The sequence below is a fragment of the Schistocerca piceifrons genome, chromosome 5, assembly GCF_021461385.2.
Source record: "Schistocerca piceifrons isolate TAMUIC-IGC-003096 chromosome 5, iqSchPice1.1, whole genome shotgun sequence".
Taxonomy (NCBI): Eukaryota; Metazoa; Arthropoda; class Insecta; order Orthoptera; family Acrididae; genus Schistocerca; species Schistocerca piceifrons.
The window spans coordinates 580,419,807-580,441,684 of NC_060142.1; the positions used below are offsets into that span (position 1 = coordinate 580,419,807).

A 21,878-nucleotide genomic window follows, 5' to 3' on the forward strand; every position below is an offset into this window, starting at 1 on the left:
GGGGGAAGGAAGGGAGAGGGGGGGGAGAGGGGGGGGGGAGAGAGAGAGAGAGAACTGTCACTTTGAACTGTAGATAAGACACCAGGGTCAATATGGAAATTACTTTTATGCCTTACATTGTGTTTGTGCAGTCTCAGTTAATCTGAAACTTATAACGGAACATTCCCATCACACCCTCCTCAGATTTACTGGTAAGATGTCCCAGTGGATAACACGTCAAAAACTGAAAACAGATCAAGCATGAAAAGAGGAAGAACATGTACTAAGCTACAGAGAAAAAATAAATAAAAAAATAAAATAAAATAAAAAAAGCAGTGAACGGTCTAAACTGAACAAGTGCAACATCGAGCAGAGTGTAAGGGCCATGGTGTCACGGTTAAGTGGTCACAGTGTTGGAGTATGAAGCAGGCGAGACGGGTTCCAAAACCCCTCACGTCATTTATTTATTTATTTTTTCACAACTTTATGAACTGTACATCTGGTCATTGTAATGTTTGTTTTCTTTCTGTAGTCTTTTGACAGTTTTCATACTATACATTGGTTATAGAATATTAGTCATGTGGTAAGAATATATTACCATCGCAAGTAAATGTGATGAATAGTGAGAGTAGCCGAGGTACTACACAGACGTCTCACAGAAATGAAAACAACAGATAAAGGGATGTGAACTATGTTACAACAAAGGAACTTGAGAGTCAAAACTTCCAAAATGGAATACAACTTCAAAAACGTTAAAAATATATGTTTAGACAGAGCATAGAGAAGCTGTGTACTGCCACTAACGCCATGCATGACACTTCAGATGTGTTTCCCAGTGAAGGATTCAACTGACTTGTCACCTTCATCATTGAAGGTTTGCAGTTCCCAATTGACAGCTACTTCCACGCGGCTGCTAAGAGAGTAATTGTGCAGAATCAACTTTCATTAAGGTTTCTTCTTTACACCTCGCTGTTGCAAATGGATGTTACACCACAACACAAAACACAAATTTGAATACAGCGAACAGCAAAAGAAATTGAAAAGAAAAGGCACGAGGGAGCTTTGAACACGGCTTACCCGCATTGCAGTCCAACACCGTAACCCCCTAACCATGACGCCGTTGCTTCTCTTCTTCATTCAATGTTGCACTTGTTAACCTTGGACCAGTCACAGTTTCTATTCTGCTTTTTTTTCACAGTTTAGTACACCTTCTTCCCATTTTCATGCTTGATCTGCATTCAGTTTTTGATGGGCCATCCACTGGGCCCTCTTACCACTAAATCTGTGATGGGGAGTTTCCCTTGTTAGTTCAATCACACGTCCCATAAGATAACATGGAGTACAGTAAAGAAAGTTAGCTAGAAAACTTAATTTCATGTCAGCACAATAAGAGATATATTTTAGTGCTAAATACGCTCAACTTATCTTTGTCTGCACTCCAATTTAGCCTTACATCCATCAACAAACTAAGGAATTTTACACAAAGCATACGATGTCTATTTGTAGCACAAGAAGGTCACTTTTCTTTGCTTCAAATTTTGTTTTAATAATATTCCATTCAAAAATTTACATACATTATGGAGTCATGCAAGTATCTTTTTATGTACAAAAATTTGAAAAGTAGTCACATACGGTCTTTTATCATTTACCAAGCAGTAGTATAAATTTTGGTTACCCAAGAACATACATACTTCAGTCTTAAAAGATGCTCCAAAATCATGATATCGAACCTGCCACTAACAGCAAGAGGCATGAAGCTGGAAGCTACAAGGATGTCTATAATGTCACAGAAATTGAGTAGCACCATCACTGTGGTGTAACAGTTATGATACTAGACTGTTGCATGGAGGGTTGTGAGTTCAAAACTCACCTGAACTGTAAAATTTTAATTTCTATATTCGGTTTGAGGACATTCTAGAAGTATCCAAAAATATCAAGAATCATTGTACTGGAATGTTCTGTAACTGTATATATACCGTATGTGTTCTGGCTGGAGGCAGTAAGCTCCATGCTCTTGTTTGTGCAAGCGCTGAATAAACCTTCATTAAGTGAAGTTAGTGTTCGTCATTCATCTAATCAGACCTTCTTCTAGGTGACAATATATTCTTATGCTGACAATTACTTCAATTCTGCAAAAGTCATGTTGCTAGAAAAGCAGTTCTCGGGGCAGCCAGTATTTTAACTGGTCAGCAAGTGACATGAGATGTATTGTTGCTGAGATGGTCAAATGTTTGTGGGTGGTACAGGTTGCTAATTGAAAAGGTTGATTAACAAATAACAAAAGCTTAGTTTAATGTGGCATGCCTAACCAAATTCAAGAATAAAGTCTCCATACTGGAAGCATAGGCATAGAAAATATTACATCTACATCTACATCCATACTCTGCAAGCCACCTGACGGTGTGTGGCAGAGGGTACCTTGAGTACCTCTATCGGTTCTCCCATCTATTCCAGTCTCGTATTGTTCGTGGAAAGAAAGATTGTTGGTATGCCTCTGTGTGGGCTCTAATATATCTGATTTTATCCTCATGGTCTCTTCGTGAGATATACATAGGTGGGAGCAATATACTGCTTGACTCCTCGGTGAAGGTATGTTCTCGAAACTTAAACAAAAGCCCGTACCGGGCTACTGAGCGTCTCTCCTGCAGTCTTCCACTGGAGTTTATCTATCATTTCAGTAACACTTTTGCGATTACTAAATGATCCTGTAACGAAGCGCGCTACTCTCTGTTGGATTTTCTCTATCTCTTCTATCAACCCTATCTGGCACGGATCTCACACTGCTGAGCAGTATTCAAGCAGTGGGCGAACAAGCGTATTGTAACTTACTTCCTTTGTTTTCGGATTGCATTTCCTAAGCATTCTTCCAATAAATCTCAGTCTGATATCTGCTTTACCGATGATCAACTTTATATGATCATTCCATTTTAAATCATTCCTAATGCGTACTCGCAGATAATTTATGGAATTAACTGCTTGCAGTTGATGACCTGCTATATTGTAGATAAAAGATAAGGCATCTTTCTTTCTATGTATTCACAGCACATTACACTTGTCTACATTGAGATTCAATTGCCATTCCCTGCACCATCCATCAATTCATTGCAGATCCTCCTGCATTTCAGTACAATTTTCCATTGTTACAACCTCTCGATATACCACAGCATCATCCGCAAAAAGCCTCAGTGAACTACCGATGTCATCCACAAGGTCATTTATGTATATTGTGAATAGCAACGGTCCTACGACACTCACCTGCGGCACACCTGAAATCACTCTTACTTCGGAAGACTCCTCTCCATTGAGAATGACATGCTGCATTCTGTTATCTAGGAACTCTTCAATCCAATCACACAATTGGTCTGATAGTCAATAAATTGTTCATTAAACGACTGTGGGGAACTGTATCAAACGCCTTGCGGAAGTCAAGAAACACGGCATCTACCTGGGAACCCGTGTCTATAGCCCTCTGAGTCTCGTGGACGAATAGCGCAAGCTGGGTTTCACACGATCGTCTTTATCGAAACCCATGCTGATTCCTACAGAGTAGATTTCTAGTCTCCAGAAAAGTCATTATACTCGAACATAATGCGTGTTCCAAAATTCTACAACTGATCAACGGTAGAGATATAGGTGTATAGTTCTGCACACCTGTTTGACATCCCTTCTTGAAAACGGAGATCAACTGTGCCCTTTTCCAATCTTCTGGAACGCTACGCTCTTCTAGAGACCTACGGTACACCGCTGCAAGGAGAGGGGGCAAGTTCCTTCGCATACTCTGTGTAAAATCGAACTGGTATCCCATCACGTCCAGCGGCCTTTCCTCTTTTGAGCGATTTTAATTGTTTTCCTATCCCTCTGTCATCTATTTCGATATCTGCCATTTTGTCACCTGTGCGACAATCTAGAGAAGGAACTACAGTGCAGTCTTCCTCTGTGAAACAGCTTTGGAAAAAGACATTTAGTATTTCAGTCTTTTGTCTGTCATCCTCTGTTTAGTACCATTTTGGTCACAGAGTGTCTGGGCATTTTGTTTTTATCCACCTACCGCTTTGACATAAGACCAAAATTTCTTAGGATTTTCTGCCAAGTCAGTACATAGAACTTTACTTTCGAATTCATTCAACGCCTCTCACATAGCCCTCCTCACACTACATTTTGCTTCATGTAATTTTTGTTTGTCTGCAAGGCTTTGGCTATGTTTATTCTTGCTGTGAAGTTCCCTTTGCTTCTGTAGCAGTTTTCTAACTCAGTTGTTGTACCACGGTGGCTCTTTTCCATCTCTTACAATCTTGCTTGGTACATACTCATCTAATGCATATTGTACAATGGTTTTGAACTTTGTCCACTGACCCTCAAAACTATCTGTACTTGAGATAAAACTTTTGTGTTGAGGCGTCAAGTACTTTGAAATCTGCTTTTTGTCACTTTTGCTAAACAGAAAAATCTTCCTACCATTTTTAATATTTCTATTTATGGCTGAAATCATTGATGCAGTAAGCGATTTATGATTGCTGATTCCCTGTTTTGTGTTAACTGTTTCAAATAGTTCGGGTCTGTTTGTCATCAGAAGGTCTAACATGTTATCGCCACAACAGCTGTTGAGCCAGGGGGCCGAAGACACATCCAATTACCATGTCTGAGCCTGCTTTAACCGTGACCTTCACCTAAATTATTTCACATTTCGGATTTCTGTCAATTTCCTTCGATACTATTACACTTCTTATCGCTATAAACACACCTCCCCCTTCACTTTCCAGCCTGTCTCTGTGGTATACATTCCAATCTGAGTTTAGAATTTCATTACTGTTTACATCTGGTTTCAGCCAACTTTCCATCCCTAGTACTATACGGGCATTGTGACCGTTTATTAAAAAGAGCAGTTCTGGGACCTTTCTATAGACCCTCCTGCAGTTTACTATTACCACATTAATATTGTCATTCCCTGCTGCGTTTTGCCTACTGCTACCTTGTCGCATCTCAGGAGGCGTCTTGTCGGGCCTAGGGAGGGAATTCTCTAACCTAAAAAGACCCACGTGTGCACTCCACACGTACTCCACTACCCTTGTAGCCGCTTCCTGCATGTAGTGCACGCCAGACCTATTCAGGGGGACCCTATATTTCTCCACCCGATAGCAGAGGTCGAGAAATTTGCACCCTAGATCTCCGCAGAATCGGCTGAGCCTCTGGCTTAAGCCTTCCACTCGGCTCCATACCAGAGGACCGTGATCGGTTCTGGGAACGATACTACAAATAGTTAGCTCAGATTCCACCCCGCGAGCGAGGCTTTCTGCCTTCACCAACTCCGCCAACCGCCTGGTCTTTGAAGACTGTTAGACATGATAAGTCTTCTTTAACTCTGCAGAAGTTGCAAAATACAGTCGAACAGAGAATCAAAATATGAACATAGAAATGTTTATCCAGGTTTTTCCATACTTTTTGTGCCTTCAAGAACTCAGATGACACAGTGTTAGTCCATCACACAAGGTCTCTTGCACACAGTTTCACATTTGGTACAAATTATTTAGTTACTACTGGTCTTTGGTGTGTGCATTTTCTCTGCAGCCCTAATGTCATTCCAAGTGACTTTACACTTTACAGTTCACACTGCCTTTCACCGTCATTTGCTCTGGAGCTATTGATGTATAGGTTAATAAAGAATTCAGTTTTGTATTTTATTTTATTTGTTGCTATTTTACATGATGTGACAGTACATTAATGTCAATAGCATTGGGAAAGGGTATCTACACTTTCACTTGTGACCCTCTGTACACAAGACTGTAAGGCTAAACTCCTGATTCACTGGCTTCGCTATTTAGTGTACGTGTACCACTGATATATTATTCAAGCAAATAACAATAATAATTGTGATTCTGTGAAGTGTATAAACAATTATAATAATTATTATTATTACTGTTATTGTATTATTATTATTATTACTATTATTATTATTATTATTGCAGAAGGCAATGTACAAAATTAAGGCATCATCATCATCATCATCATCATCATCATCATCAACAACAACAACAACGGATCCTAGCCAATTTTGGCAACAGCAACTGCAACCACAGGTAGTTGGCGGTCATGTGCTCTCATGTGCCTGCACGAGTGCATGTAGAACACATCAGGGCTCCACTAATGTAGCTGCACGAGGGACATTCAGTAATTAAAGATGAAAATTGATGTAGAAATGCAACAGTTTGTACAAGTAGTTTTGTACTTCCATGACATAAAGTTGGAACCAGTGGGATAAGCTGAAAACAGCTGACAGACCAAATTTGTTTTCATTATAACCTCAATATAGCATATGCAGAAATTTTTTATAAGTTGGCAAAACAGTTCAAAAATGGTCAAACCTCAGAGACTGACAGGCAATGTCCTGGTGGGCCAGACACTGTATCAATTCCTTCGTTTGAAACCTGCATTTGTGACATTATTCATGAAGATTGACATGTTGAACATATAGGAAAAACAGTTACAAGACTGAAAGTGTGTACAAGCTTGAAAGAATGCTATGAAATGGAAGTTGATCCTTTTGTAAACAAAATTTTGATGTATGATGAAACTTGATGTCAACATTTTGAAGCAGTTCAAAAGATAAAGCATGAACTATAAGCACACCAGCTCACCTATCCAAAAGAAATTCAGAACACGAGATCAGTGGGAAAAATTGTGTTGATCGTCTTTTGGATGACCAATATGTGGCCTTTTATGATTATTTGGATGAGAAGCCAACAAAAAAATTGCCTATTACTCAGACATGCTTACGAAGAAAGCCAGCAATGAAAAAAAAACTTGGATAGTAAGGTAAATGCATGACTTTCCTACACAACAATGTTTGCCCTCACACCACCCAGATGACCCAAGAAACTATTGAAAAAAATGTGTTGACAGATACTTCCACAGTCTCTCCCTACAATCCAAATTTGGCTCCATTGGATTTTCATTTGTTTCGTTCACACAAAGAGGCTTTTACGGTATATTGAAAAAAAGTCAGCAACAACAAGGAAGTCAAAGAATTCGTGGGAAAGAGGCTCAAACAACAAGATAAAGACTCCTTGGTACACTTCTTGCTAGATCGCACAAAGCATCATCTAGGAATATTCTTTTATCTCATATGTTGTTGCAAATCTTCCTTCTTTCAATGGGGTTTTCAACTTTGGAAATTAAAAAAAGTGCACAGGGACCAGGTCGGAGAGTATGCAGTGTGAGGCAGCACTGTGATTTAGTTTTCTGCACAACAGTCACGTACCACCAGGGATGAATGTGCGAGTGCATCATCATCATGCAAGAGTCAGAAATAGTCTCGCTACATTTCAGGCAGTTTCCTTCTCACCTTTTCTTGCAGGCGTCGCAACATATCCTGAGAGTACCATCGATTAACAGTTTGTCCCTGTGGCATGACTTTATGATGAACTAATCCTTCAAAGTCAAAGAGCACTATCAGCGTGGCTTTGGCACCTGACCTGACCTGATCTGATGAGCTTTTTTTTTTTTTTTTGGTCTTGGAGAACCTTTCCCGATCCATTGTGAAGACTGAACCTTGGTCTCAACATCATGACTGTAGACCCATGTCTCATCACCAGTTATGATTCTCTTAAGGAACATCTTGTTCTCACCTGTGCAATACAAAAGCTCTTCACAGACTGCGAGGCGAAGCTCATTCTGCTCTTGACTCATGAGCTGTGGGACGAACTTGGTGGCAACATGATGCATTCCAAGATGCTGTGTCAGGATTTCATGACATGACACAACTGAAACGCAGACATGCCAACTTTCAAAAGTGAAAAATCAGGAGAATTTTAGTGGTGTACTGTTGTGAATTACAACACATCCCTGACGATTAAAGTTGCAATAATTCAATACCTGTAACAACTCAATTACATTTGCTTTATTATTTACATGTAAGTACTAAATAATGGACATACCTGAGCCTTCAGACTGTATAATTTATCATTCAACATGCTCAACAACATGAATGATGAGCTCTGCAGGCTTCTTTGGATTCACACACATTCAAGTGAAGCACTTTCGAGAGAACTACAGTTCAAAATTACGATCCGAGAAAACAAATTAACGTCTATTAGATTTCTGTTTTGACATTAGCACACTTTTGCATGAATAAATCACTGTTAAATGATCACACATTTTCATTTCATAATGCAACCCATATTTGTGTCACATCTTATATCCATAAGACATCTTTCCCTAATTTAAATCAATTTTATGCAGGATGTACCTTTTAGGCTTAGCAAATGATCTGAATAGTTTATCAGTCTGAATTTGTTTGATTACGGTAATTACTTATTCAGCACACCCGTAGCTGACTTAGCCTTCTTCAAAAACCCTTAACTAAATTTCTACTCAAAGCACTTGCCTTTTTGAACTGATTTTAAAATTAAAAATTTATCCAAAGATATTTATGGAAGCATGGACCTGAACTGAGTTTTGCTCTCTGTAACTGCGTTAAAAATTCTCTCTCATTCCGCATTACTATGTGGAATTGACAAAATAGCCAGCATCACCTTTGCAAGTTTATCATATTGAAGAACCCCATCAGCCGATTTCATATGACCTACCAACGCCCACTGAACATCAATTCACTCTGCTGCCAAGTTGGTTTCTTCCAGCTGAAAGTTTCAGAACTGACAGTGGAGAATATCAACTTCTGTATCTAAGTGTCCACTTTCGATAGTCAGAATATTAGTTAACATAGTCAAGTAGCAGCCATACCTTGTCATCCACCAATATATCGAAGGCACAGGTTTTTCAAATAGTAAGGAAAGTATTGAAACTGCTCTGAAAATCGGGAGATTATTCTTCACGGTCGGGAGATCGGGAGGAAGAAGGAAAAATCAGGAGTCTCCTGCTTAAATAGGGAGAGTTGGCACGTCTGGAAATGTTACATTCTTCTGCAATCTCTCGGTAAGTCAGTCTTAGATTGGCATGCAAAATTTCATTGATGTTCCTGACAAGCGCATTGCTGGTAGATGTCAAAGGGCGTCCTGAACGAGTGTCATCTTTAACTTCCGTCTGGCCATTTTTAAACCAAGTGAACCATTCGTAGCACTGAGTATGCCTTAAGCGCTCGTCACCGTAGGCTTCCTGCATCATTTGGAGTATCTCTCTAAAGTTCTTCTCAAGTTTCATGCAAACTTTAATGCAGACGCGTTTCTCCTCTAACTCTGCCATCTTGAAATTTGCAAACTGTGCAACAGAATGTTCTACTCAATACAGCACTGGACAATAACTAACAGACATACAACAATGAAACTGCCGGCTGTTACACATAAAACACATGCATGTTCAGGGATGCCAACCAAATTTCACTCCAACACACCATTGACGCGAAACAGGCTATTTAGCTATGTTAAAAATATGGTTCGGATGGTTGTTATTCTGAATGATCATAACATTTAAATAGCATTTTCGGTCAATATTCTCACAAAGTATTTGTTATTTTTATGTAATTAAAGCTTAAAAATCATTAAATGCCAAGATCTCGTCATGTGATCGAAAACGCTCTGCTATTGGCTGATGCTCTGGTGACGTCACAGACTAGGAGCAAGACTAAGTTATACTTGTGTTATAGGAGTGTTAGCCAAAGTTACAACACTTTTATGTACTTTTATTGCAAACAGTTTAGCCATTTAGTGATGGAAAAGGCAATTACAACTTTTAAGTAAGAAAAGAAAGGAATTTTGTGAAGGCCGACAGTGAAAGCCTTGCACAAGTTGATGCATTTGTGCTACACCCTTTTAGAGCAGCGATATGTGGAATGATGGACACACTATTCTCTACTCCTTGCAACATCATTAAACTCGCTCAAAACTAAGGAACTGTAGAACTTTTGCAAATGAACCCACAGAGAGACTACCTCCAGCAGGCATTCCATGGCGCAGTGGACAGCGCATTCGATTGCAAATAAGAGGTTACATGTTCGAATCCTTGAAGGGTCACACATTTTTAAAAGTTTTATATGAAATAAGAAAATAGCATTAGCAAGAACTGATTGTAGCAGTTGTTTCGATTGTGGGATGTACTATACAGGGTGTTACAAAAAGGTACAGCCAAACTTTCAGGAAACATTCCTCACACACAAAGAAAGAAAATATGTTATGTGGACATGTGTCCAGAAATGCTTACCTTCCATGTTAGAGCTCATTTTATTACTTCTCTTCAAATCACATTAATCATGTAATGGAAACACACAGCAACAGACGTACCAGCGTGACTTCAAACACTTTGTTACAGGAAATGTTCAAAATGTCCTCCGTTAGCGAGGATACATGCATCCACCCTCCATCGCATGGAATCCCTGATGCGCTGATGCAGCCCTGGAGAATGGCATATTGTATCACAGCCGTCCACGATACGAGCACGAAGAGTCTCTACATTTGGTACCGGGGTTACGTAGACAAAAGCTTTCAAATGCCCCCATAAATGGAAGTCAAGAGGGTTGAGGTCAGGAGAGGGTGGAGGCCATAGAATTGGTCCGCCTTTACCAATCCATCGGTCACCGAATCTGTTGTTGAGAAGCGTACGAACACTTCGACTGAAATGTGCAGGAGCTCCATCGTGCATGAACCACATGTTGTGTTGTACTTGTAAAGGCACATGTTCTAGCAGCACAGGTAGAGTATCCCGTATGAAATCATGATAACATGCTCCACTGAGCGTAGGTGGAAGAACATGGGGCCCAATCATGACATCACCAACAATGCCTGCCCAAACGTTCACAGAAAATCTGTGTTGATGACGTGATTGCACAATTGCGTGTGGATTCTCGTCAGCCCATACATGTTGATTGTGAAAATTTACAATTTGATCACGTTGGAATGAAGCCTCATCCGTAAAGAGAACATTTGCTCTGAAATGAGGATCGACACATTGTTGGATGAACCATTCGCAGAAGTGTACCCGTGGAGGCCAATCAGCTGCTGATAGTGCCTGCACACGCTGTACATGGTACGGAAACAACTGGTTCTCCAATAGCACTCTCCATACAGTGACGTGGTCAACATTACATTGTGCAGCAGCAACTTCTCTGACGCTGACATTAGGGTTATCATAAACTGCACGAAGAATTGCCTCGTCCATTGCAAGTGTCCTCGTCGTTCTAGGTCTTCCCCAGTCGCGAGTCATAGGCTGGAATGTTCCGTGCTCCCTAAGACACCGATCAATTGCTTCGAACGTCTTCCTGTCGGGACACCCTCATTCTGGAAATCTGTCTCGATACAAACGTACCGCGCCACGGCTATTGCACCGTGCTAATCCATACATCAAATGGGCATCTGTCAACTCTGCATTTGTAAACATTGCACTAACTGCAAAACCACGTTCGTGATGAACACTAACCTGTTGATGCTACGTACTGATGTGCTTGATGTTAGTACTGTAGAGCAATGAGTCGCATGTCAACACAAGCACCGAACTCAATATTACCTTCCTTCAATTGGGCCAACTGGTGGTGAATCGAGGAAGTACAGTACATACTGACGAAACTAAAATGAGCTCTAACATTGAAATTAAGCGTTTCCAGACACATGTCCACGTAACATCTTTTCTTTATTTGTGTGTGAGGAATGTTTCCTGAAAGTTTGACCGTACCTTTTTGTAACACCCTGTATATAGCTTCACAGCACTCTTAGTGCGAGAAATGGACAACAGAGGATAAATGCGTCTACTTTGCGAACAAACACTTCACTTTTTTGGTAAGCTTTGCTAAGAGTGAAGATATCACCATATGCCCTCAGTACAATGAGGTGTAGGATGATGAGGTTATACAGAGAGATGTAAAGCTTGTACAACATGCAAGTGACACAGATGTAAGGGCTGTGATGTTTGTGAGTGTAAACTAACGTTAGTATCTGAAGCAGACTTACTTCATCTTTATGTAAGATGATGAAATTGCAAAAGTTTAAACATTAAGGATGCTAGCTAGACATTGCAAAGATAAAAACATTATTTCTAATAAAGTAAAAAGTGTGTGGTCACATTAACTAGAACATATATTTTTGAACGTGACGAGTGCAAACAGTGATTGCAAATGTCAGTGTATGTAAACAGCAAGGAAGACGCAATAATATTCTGTTTCTGATCGGTGTGGTGAAATTTGTAATTGTAATGTGGTTTTCATACGAGAGGACTGTCGACCGGTTTTACAAGTGAGTTAAAATGTTCTTTCGGATTATATTTGAATCAGAAATCTATGGACATCGTCTTATAAAATTCAATGGTTTACTGCTCTAACAACAGAGCTGCTGAATAACTGAGGTGTAGTTGGGTAAAACAACAATTTTCACTAGGAGTTTAATTTCGTTGAATGGTGCTATCCTTCATTGTAACAGTGGGAGAGCATACCTCATTGATAAATTAATGTCAACACATTTTTAGTTAAGTTAGTGAACTTGTACATCAATGTGGTGGCAACTTGCTGGTACAGTGCAATCACATTTTACCCATCTTCTCATTCTCTGGAACACTCAAAAACAACTATTCAGGAGTTTCTGTAGATTTATTTGTACAGTATGGTACTACCAACAATTTGTACCCCATTTTCCAAAACATAAATTCCATAACAAGACATCACTGTGAATTAGCATTATGACAGTATGAGCAAAGAGCTAGCCAGTGACGTCACAGGCATCACATTACTCGAATTGAGGATTTTAGCAGACATTAAAATTATTTGCATTTCATTTCCATTTTTATAAAATGAAATTCAAGAGCAAAAAAGCATTCTAAGAGCATAAAATGACGTAACTAATCATATAAGATTTCCAGAAAACAGTTAAATACAAATGTTCCAGAATTTTTTGAGCAGGCCTCGTACATCCATCCCCGTATCACAACAAAGCGACATGAAAGGTCATAATCTATAAATTTCAAATTTGTTCAATTTAGAACTTTATATTTTCTTCTACTTACTGATTGATGGAACGAATTCCTAACACATTATGTTTCACAATCCGCTGCACTGACACGAGCTTTTCCTTCTCCATTTCATCGTCTGTAAAAAGAATTATACAAACAACATACAAGATATTCACACTTACTATCTTACTGAAAAATTGTTACAATACATAAGGAATTTGAAAATCAAGTATAACAACATTAAAATATAGCTGTGACATGGCTTAACCACAGCCTAGGGGATGTTTCCATTCTGGAAACATCCCCTAGGCTGTGGCTAAGCCATGTCTCCACAATATCCTCTTTTCTAGGAGTGCTAGTTCTGCAAGGTATGGAGGAGAGGTTCTGCGAAGTTTGGAAGGTAGGAGACGGGGTACTGGCAGAATTAAAGCTGTGAGGACAGGTCATGAGTCGTGCTTGTGTAGCTAAGTTGGTAGAGCACTTGCCCACGAAAGGCAAAGGTCCCGAGTTCAAGTCTCGGTCTGGCACACAGTTTTAATCCGCCAGGAAGTTTCGTATCAGTGCACACTCCGCTGCAGAGTAAAAATTTCATTCTGGAAACATTAAAATAATTTGCAAAGAACACAGTGAAAATAAAGTACTGGAAATTAACAATTAATGCACACAAAAGTGGGGAACAGTATTTTTGCCAAATCAGATTCTTCTGTATTTTGTTATTTGTCTTAGGTACTCCTTGGCACCATGCGGCAGTTAGAGTTCGTCAGCAGATCCCTACGTCACAGTAAGTGCTGCGTGGAGCTATCATCATCGCATGGACTGCCTAAGAGGGTCTCCGAGTAATAAACCACAAGAGTCACCAAGGAACACTCAAGATCAGATGTATATCATAAGTATAAAGAAAATCTTGTAAACCTGAATTAAAGTGAGCTAGGCATCCACTGAACATACAACTCTATATGCAAGCATACAATAAATGTTAATAGTTATATGAAGTTGAATATCACATTGAAAAATTAAAAAAAAAAGAAGAACAATTATCAATCAGTATTTTGTGAAGAAACTTTTATCAAGAATTATTATGGTGTTGCCAGCCCTAACCCCTCTCATGACCAGTTGAATTCTTTTATTTACTGCAGCTAAGGACAATGATGTTTGGACAACAACAGAAATGAGCAGAACAGTGAAAATATTCAGGAGTGCTCTTGGCAAGCTACATGTTTTTTCCTCCTTTTTTTTCTTCCCCCCCTTCAAAACTAGGCTTTCAATATGTTTCAAATGTAAATGTTACAATAAACGTCTATTAAAAGTTCTAATGTATGGCAGTGAGACATGGGATGTTAAAAAAAAAAAAAAAAAAAAAAAATTATGAAGGTTGCTCAATAAGAAATGGTGAGATGCGTGGTAGGAATTATTAGGAGATACATGGAAATTGAACCATGAAGTTCATTGCTGGATTCAAAGAGATTAGAAAACACAATAATGAAGACTTTATAAAATGTGAGTAGATTTTTTAACAAAACATGCAGAAGCAACATGGGCATGTAAAGCTGAACACCATAACCAATGTATAAGTCTTAGAGAAAGCCTTTTATCCAGCAGTAGATAACAGTCAAATGGTTAGTGATGACGATGACACAAGATATTCCAATCAGTAGATTGACAAAATGGGATGACACATTGAGGAATTAACAGCTAATGCAATAGGAATAATAACCTCAATAGAAAAACTATAATACAAAACATTAATTATTCAAGTTTAAACTCTAGCAAAGAACATTATACTGTAGAAAGTATGTGATAATGAATCGCTAAGAAAATAGTAAGATGAACTATAGTAGGAGTTGGAAAAGCTATAGGACGCATTCCAAAATAAAATGGTCAGGAAATGGATGTATGGAAATGAAGTGAAGGGCTGGCTGAAGAGGTAAGAAAGGATGTACTAATATCCAACAAATTTTTAAAAAAAAAAAAAAAAATTACATCCAAAACTCTAACTTATTATTAAGAATCGCTGAAAATAATTAATTTTTGAAATTATAATGTAACTGAGTAGATAAAAAAAAAAAAAATCTACTCACCAAGCAGCGGAGGGAAGGATGAAGAAAAAGGACTAGCAAGGTTTAGGACATGGGAAGAGTTTGAAAAAGTCACCCAGCACCTGGATCAGGGGAAGGGAAGGGGGGGGGGGGGGGGGAATTACCAGACAGAATGGGAAGGAAAGACTCTTCTCATCCTGTCCAGTAAGTCTCCCCTGAACTGGATTTTGAGCGACTTTTTCAGACTCTCCCCATTTCCTTAACCTCACCAGTCCTTTTCCTTCATTCCTCTTGCTCCCTCTTAAACCCTTCTGCCAGAAGAAGGAGCCACTGGCTCAAAAATCTTGTAAATTTCTTTTACCTTTATATGTGCCATTTCTCCTGCTGCTGCTTTTTTTGAGTAGATTGTTTTTATTTATCTAATTATACTTTTAACAATGCAGGAGAAGACAGATGGCCGTAAAGAAGACACGTTACGTTGGAGACAGGCACAATTAAAAGATATTGTGCCGGAATCTGGTCCAAGCTGCTAGAGTTGGAGTCACAATTGCATAAGGAGTGCTTGCTTGTGTGTCTGAATGGCATGTATTTCATTTTGCTGATAAAGGCTGTAGCTGAAAGCTTTATGTACGTGTCTTTTAACTGCGACTGTCTGCAAGTTAATGGTTCTAGTTATGGTAAGTAACAATCTGTCTTTTCCTACATTGTTGATACTCCCACCTGGAGTTTCCATTGTTCAGGATGACTGACAAGACGTAACACTTACCTCTAGGCCAAAGTGCTGAGTGGTGTAGAGGCATATAAGGAGCAGTGAAGACTGCTGCTAAGCTTTCAGCTCTTGTTCTCGTCTAAAGCAAGAAGTTGAAACTCACATACACACAAACTCTTCTGCAGCCATGGCATGAGTAGTGAGGAAGAGGAATGGAGGGGGGAGGGGGAGGTGATGACATTCTGAGTAGCAGGCAGGGCAAGGAGTAATTGGGAAGAGGAATTCCACGTACAAGCAGTGAATGAAGAACCAAGCGGGACACAATTATGAAGAATGGACCCAAGAAGCACAGAATAAATAACAAAAATACACATACACAAATAAATGAATTGGCAAGAAAGACTGAGGAAATATTTATTCAACAAGAAAACGTGATGCAAAAGGAGCATTAAGGACGAGTACAACACAGAAGCAGAGCAAGGAAATGGAAAAGGGTCTGATGCAGCAGTGAGGCTGGGACTAGGAGATGTACAGGTCACAAGAATCGTGCTAGCATAAGATGTACTTCACAAACACAGATTCCACCAGTGCAGGTTTGTGTAGCCAGTTGGACAGGAAATAGTATCAACATAGCATGCAACACAAACCAGCGTTCTACTTAGAAATATGTTCTGGAAGTGAATTCTTTAACACAATTTGGCAGCTCATGAAAGTGGTAAGTCGTCACGCTCACATGGAATACCACACTGTGTTTGCACATATGATGATAATGTGGGTTCTCTCAGATTACTTAGGTTCTGACAGCATTATGAAATGCATACAATGGGTAAATAAATTGCATGATGATGATGATGATGATATTGGTGATATTCACAGAGATATGATCCAGGCGTTTGGCCGCAGCAATGTAATAAGAATAAACCAAGGCATTAGAGAGTTTATTTGCAAATCAGAACACTACTTTTGAGAGTCTGGCTGAATCTTGAAATGGGTATTTTTCAACCAGTCCACAATATATCGTTGAGTATTTTATGGAACTGAGTGATCAGAGAAATCATCTTTTTTAATTTGTTAGAAGTGGTGCAACGAATAGAGAATATAGTGCAGAAGATTTTTTCGTGGCTGAAGACTGAATAAATTTCCACTTTTTAGTGTGTTAAGAATGGCAGCAAAAATGGTTAAGGTGCTGTTAAAGGTTAGTTGCTCTGAAGTAGCAATAAAATCTTGTGGAATAACCACATAGGAACAGGTAAGTAGGAGGAGCACCATTGCACACCATAAGGTGGTCTTGAGAACATGTGAAATGAACAGGTGAAATGTTTACTGAACATTTGTCAGCAGTCAGAAAATGAGAATGTAATCAATGAACATGAATTGCATAAAGGGTTTATTTAAGGTTGCCCACAAAAGGATATGCATAAGGAAGTTGCCATAACCATAGCTGTACTCCAGAGTTGTTTTTATGCACTAGCTTCAAAGAAGAAGTTATTTTGTGTTAGCACATAAGTCAATGAGGCTGACTAGTTACAAGACACGCTGCTCAGCATAACACAATTCTAACAGCTGCTTTACACCTTATGCTATGCCGATCTTGCTCCTTATGCTGGCTTCTCTAAACTATGCTGATGGAACAGTTCCCTGAGAACATCCTATAGTTCTACACTCCCCACCCACCTTAGTCCTAATCTCTGTTACTCCCTGCCCACCTTGAGCCTCTGCTGCATTTTCACTTTCCTATTCCTTCTCAACCAACCTCTTTTCTCTTGTGTACTCCTGTTCTATGTCAAACACTTGCCAACTTCTGACCTGCCCATTCATTATTATTTATTTACCTTATAGGACACAGTGTCTCAAAAATTCAGTTCCTCTATTTTATCTCCCTTTCCTACATACCAAATCCTTCAAGTGTGCTAAATTGTCCCTACATTCATTCACTTATTGTAATCTCCCCCCCCCCCCTCCCCCCCACACACACACTTATATAGTGTTCCTTGTACCACCACCACCACTATTTCCACTCTCTCCACTTATGTCATGATACATTAAGTCTTTGTGCTTGTGTATTTAAACTTCTTGCTATGGAGAAAGTAAATAGCTGAAAGCTTAGCAAACAGCTCTCTTTTTATGTAAAAATTGGCTCTGTCTCAAAATATGAGCGGTGATCTGTCTTCTCAGTTATTATTTAAATGATTAAGGACTTTCCATTACTGGATTTTGTACAGGCTACTGCTTTAAATTATTAAAAAGTGGACAAAAATCACTGGAAGCAATTATCTTTGTCAATGGTTAAGTTACTGTACCACAGGAGGGGAGAAAATCTAGATGCATAGAATGTTATGAAAATAATTTGAAAACTGTGAGTGTGCGCCTGATTTCTGATGTACAATTCAATGATAATTATTTTACAATAGTTTTACAAAAATAAATAAATAAAATGTCTGCAGAGAAGCTGCATAATAAAACATCGAACCTGCTGTGAACCTATCCCTTCCATTCAGATTTTGTAAATGTCAACTATGACAATGTGTAACATAAAAACTGGAATTCAATTTTTGAGAAACAGGCCGGAATAAGACAATTGGAGAAGCTGAGAAATCAGAAAAATACCACAGAAATTGAATGATTAGAATTGCTGAATTTAAATGGTACAGATATGGAGTAACAATATTATGAGAAGGAAAGTTGCTACTCACCATATAGCGGAGATGCTGAGTCACAGATCTGCAACTTTACTTTTCATAGTATTGTTACATTCCATCCTGGATTTTTCATTGTTAGATATGGAGTAAGAGTGGAAAAATTAGGAGGAAGAAAAAACTGCAGGAGATAGAAAGTTAATGCAATCAACCAAATTAAAGACTACGGAAAATGCAGTACAAAAGAAACAGTAAAGAAGACTAGATGAAAAATAGAAATGTTGAGGGGTAGAATAAAAGGGAGTAGCTTTATTTCAAACAGACTCTTTACACTCTACAAACTAAGCACAACAATGGTAGCAACAATTTCCAGCCCCACGTATACACAAATTATGTTGAGGTGTTGTAAAAAATAATGTGCACATTTATCACAAACAATGTATAAAATACCATGAAGCATGATACCGAACACATTCACAACAAGTACTTCTTCTAGTGCAGCATTAGGGAAAAGAAAGAAGATTACAGTTTAACAGCCCTTCTCCACCAACAATGATGTCATTCGAACTGTTGCCATCGGTTACAGATCCAGAGTGTTACGAGTGTGCCACCTGGCTTGGTTTGAGGGATAATGGTACCTAACACACACCATTAGCTGACTTGCAAAATATGATAACATGTTAAAAAGAAGAGTAAATTTCCTTAAAACCACTGGCTTCTGCTGCTCCTTGGACTACCAAATTGACTAGTCTCACATGTCTTACATCATGTACCACCAGCAGTCTCTCATTTTGGGAATAGTTTTTACACCATCTTTCTGTATGTAATCATCAATATCTTTTAGTTTTGAATGTCACCATTGCTCTACACCATCTCCCCCACCAACGAACCACTGACCTTGCCGAGGTGGGGTGGCTAGCATGCCTCAACAATACGGTTAGCCTTACTGTAAGCCAGACTAACACATGGTTCCTTAAGTGGGGTAGCAGACATTCAGTAGTTGCAAGAGCAAGATTCTGCATAAGTGACTGATCTGGCCTTTTAACATTAACCAACACTACTGCTATGTTGGTACTGTGAATGGCTGAATACAAGGGGAAACTACAGCCTTTGTGTTTCCTAGGGGCATGCAACTCTGCTGTATAGTTTAATTAGTAAAATATTCTGGAGGTATAATAGTATCTCATTCAGATCTCCCGTCGTCAGGGATTATTTAGGTGAAGGTTGTTATCAGGAAAAACAAGAAGTACAAAATGACAAGTAGAACTTGCTGAAGAATAATGAAAAGTTGTAAAAACATGCATGACTATGAGAAAGATATATGTCAACTACAGGAAAATTAAATGATTTTTTTTTAAAAAAAAAAGAGAAGCAGCTTTGTGAATAACAAGACCTCAAATGGAAAGCCCATACTAAGCAAAGAAGGGCAGTCTGGAAAGCGGAAGGAATACAGTTGTACAAAGGAAAAGAACTTGAAGACAAAATTCAAGGAAAAAGAAGAGGAAGTGGATGAAGATAGGGAATATGATAAATACAAAAAGAATTTATAGAGTACTGAAAGATCTAAGCCAAAATGTGGCATCTAGAACAGATGGCTTTTCCTCTCAATTATTATAATCTCTGGTGGAACAAACCATGACAATATTACTCCATCATGAAACATTACATGAATGAAATAGTCTCAAACTTCAAGAATAATGCAATAACCCATGTTCAAAAGAAGGAAGGTGCTGCCCAGTGTGAATATTACTGAAGCGTCAATTTAGTAAATCATGGTTGCAAAATGCTAACACAAATTATTTACAGAGGATTTGTAGAAGTTTAAATCATGGAAAATCAGTTTGGTTTCTGAAGAAATACATGAACATGCAAGGCAACATGTATAATCATGTTGAATAAATTACATCATCTTGGCAAAGCTGAATAAAAAGAAGAAAGAGACGATAAACAATATTACACAAAGACCATATCACAGGGATAAAAAGTGTCAACAAGACTCAATACTTACAGTATAGTGGTCAAAGCACTTTTAAAGAGCGATCCCAATCAGTTCTTTACAAATTGGGAAATTTAAGGGAAAAGAATATAAAAGACGGTGATGGGGGGTGGCAGGGAAGACAAAATATAGAGTAAACAGTATCTCAACTGAAGCTGCACTACAACACGGACTGACAGGATATCAAAACACAGACCTCGAGGGAAGTGGTGCATGTGTTGAAGCATAAGTAACATCTGATAAACTTTAAGGAAATGGTTGGAAACCGGGTGCATAAAAATAAAAATATTAATGAAGATAGCAAATGTCACGCAAATAACTCATAGACATAGGGATAAAAGCCTACAACCTGTTGCGGGCCTTTTAGAAACATAACACATGTAGAATTGAAAAATCTTAAAAAAATTTAAATTTTTTTTTTTTTATTTTTTTTATTTTTTTTTACACGTTTATTTCTATATGGCCAGTTCCCAACTGTATCGTTAAGGTTTACTGGATGTTATTTATGCTTCCTTCAGGACCTACGTGTTGATGTCCTGTCAGTTTGTGTAAGGCAGTCGCAGTGTGCTGTCACGGTGCAGCTTCAGCTGAAGTACTGTTTACCCAATACTTTGCCATTCTCTCCCCTCCTCCCTCTTTCCAGTGCTTTTTATAATCTTTTCTCTCATCCCATTTGTTCATATGTTTCCAGTTTCATTGCCACATTTTAATCCGTGACTCTCGCTTTCTGAGAAACTTCCCGAATTTTAAAGAACACGTTGGGATCACTTGGTATAACTGGCTTGACCACTATAATGTAAGTATTCAGTCTTGTGGACACTTTTATCACTGTGATATGGACTTAGCGTAATACTGTTTACGGCCTCTTTCTTCTTTTTGTTCAGATTTGTACCTGATGATGCAATTTAAATTTAGAAACTGATCGTGTCTCTTCAATAAAGGATTTAAACAGCTGCAGTGGTTTTTATTCAATACACAAAAGTCGGACTATGGATGTCCTTTCAGCAAACTGTTATTACCTTAGAAGACTGAGGAAAGGCAAACCCATATTTATAGCATTCGTAGATTTAAAGAAAGCTTACTTAGAGTGCACTCTTTGAAATTCTGAAGGTAGAGGGATAAAAAACAGGGGCAAAAGGTTATCTACAATTTGAACAAAAATCAAACTGAATCTATAAAACTTGAAAGACATGAAAGGGAGGCAGTAGTTGAGAAGGGAATGAGACAGTCTTTACATTGATCAAGCAGTAAAGGATGCCAAGGAGAAATTTGAAAAGTGGAATAAAGTTGAGGGAGAAGAAATAAAAACTGAGATTTGCCAATGACATGGAAATTCTGACAGAGCTGGAAAAGGACTTTGAACATATTGCATACCGTAGCGGAGATGATACAAGGCGAATATTAAAAAAGTGTACTGGATTGTAGTTGAATTAAATCAGGTGATATTGAGAGCATAAGCTTATGAAACAAATACTGACCTGAAAATGTAGCATCTACCTTTGGCAAAATTAGAATCTATTTTTTACAAAATTAACTTTTTTTGGTAAATGATATGATGTACAATTAGAAAAGGCTGCGACACTATCTGCCTAAAGAAAAAGCCTTAGGGCTCTGGAATTACATGGGTGTTGCGTGAGAAAAAC

The 21,878-nt window shown here is 38.6% G+C and overlaps 1 protein-coding gene across 2 annotated transcripts in view; it reads right to left on the reverse strand.

The window, feature by feature from the left end:
• LOC124799262 (MPN domain-containing protein) overlaps positions 1-21,878 on the reverse strand; it is a 158,482-nt gene that overhangs the window by 80,003 nt on the left and 56,601 nt on the right. The window contains exons 3-4 of one of the 2 annotated variants that reach the window (XM_047262825.1): positions 15,661-15,742; positions 12,913-12,994 (exon numbers count right to left, since the gene is read on the reverse strand). In XM_047262825.1, the coding sequence (XP_047118781.1) occupies positions 12,913-12,994; positions 15,661-15,742 (164 nt within the window). The remainder of the gene's footprint in view (positions 1-12,912; positions 12,995-15,660; positions 15,743-21,878) is intronic. The other variant, XM_047262824.1, reaches the window with a different exon arrangement.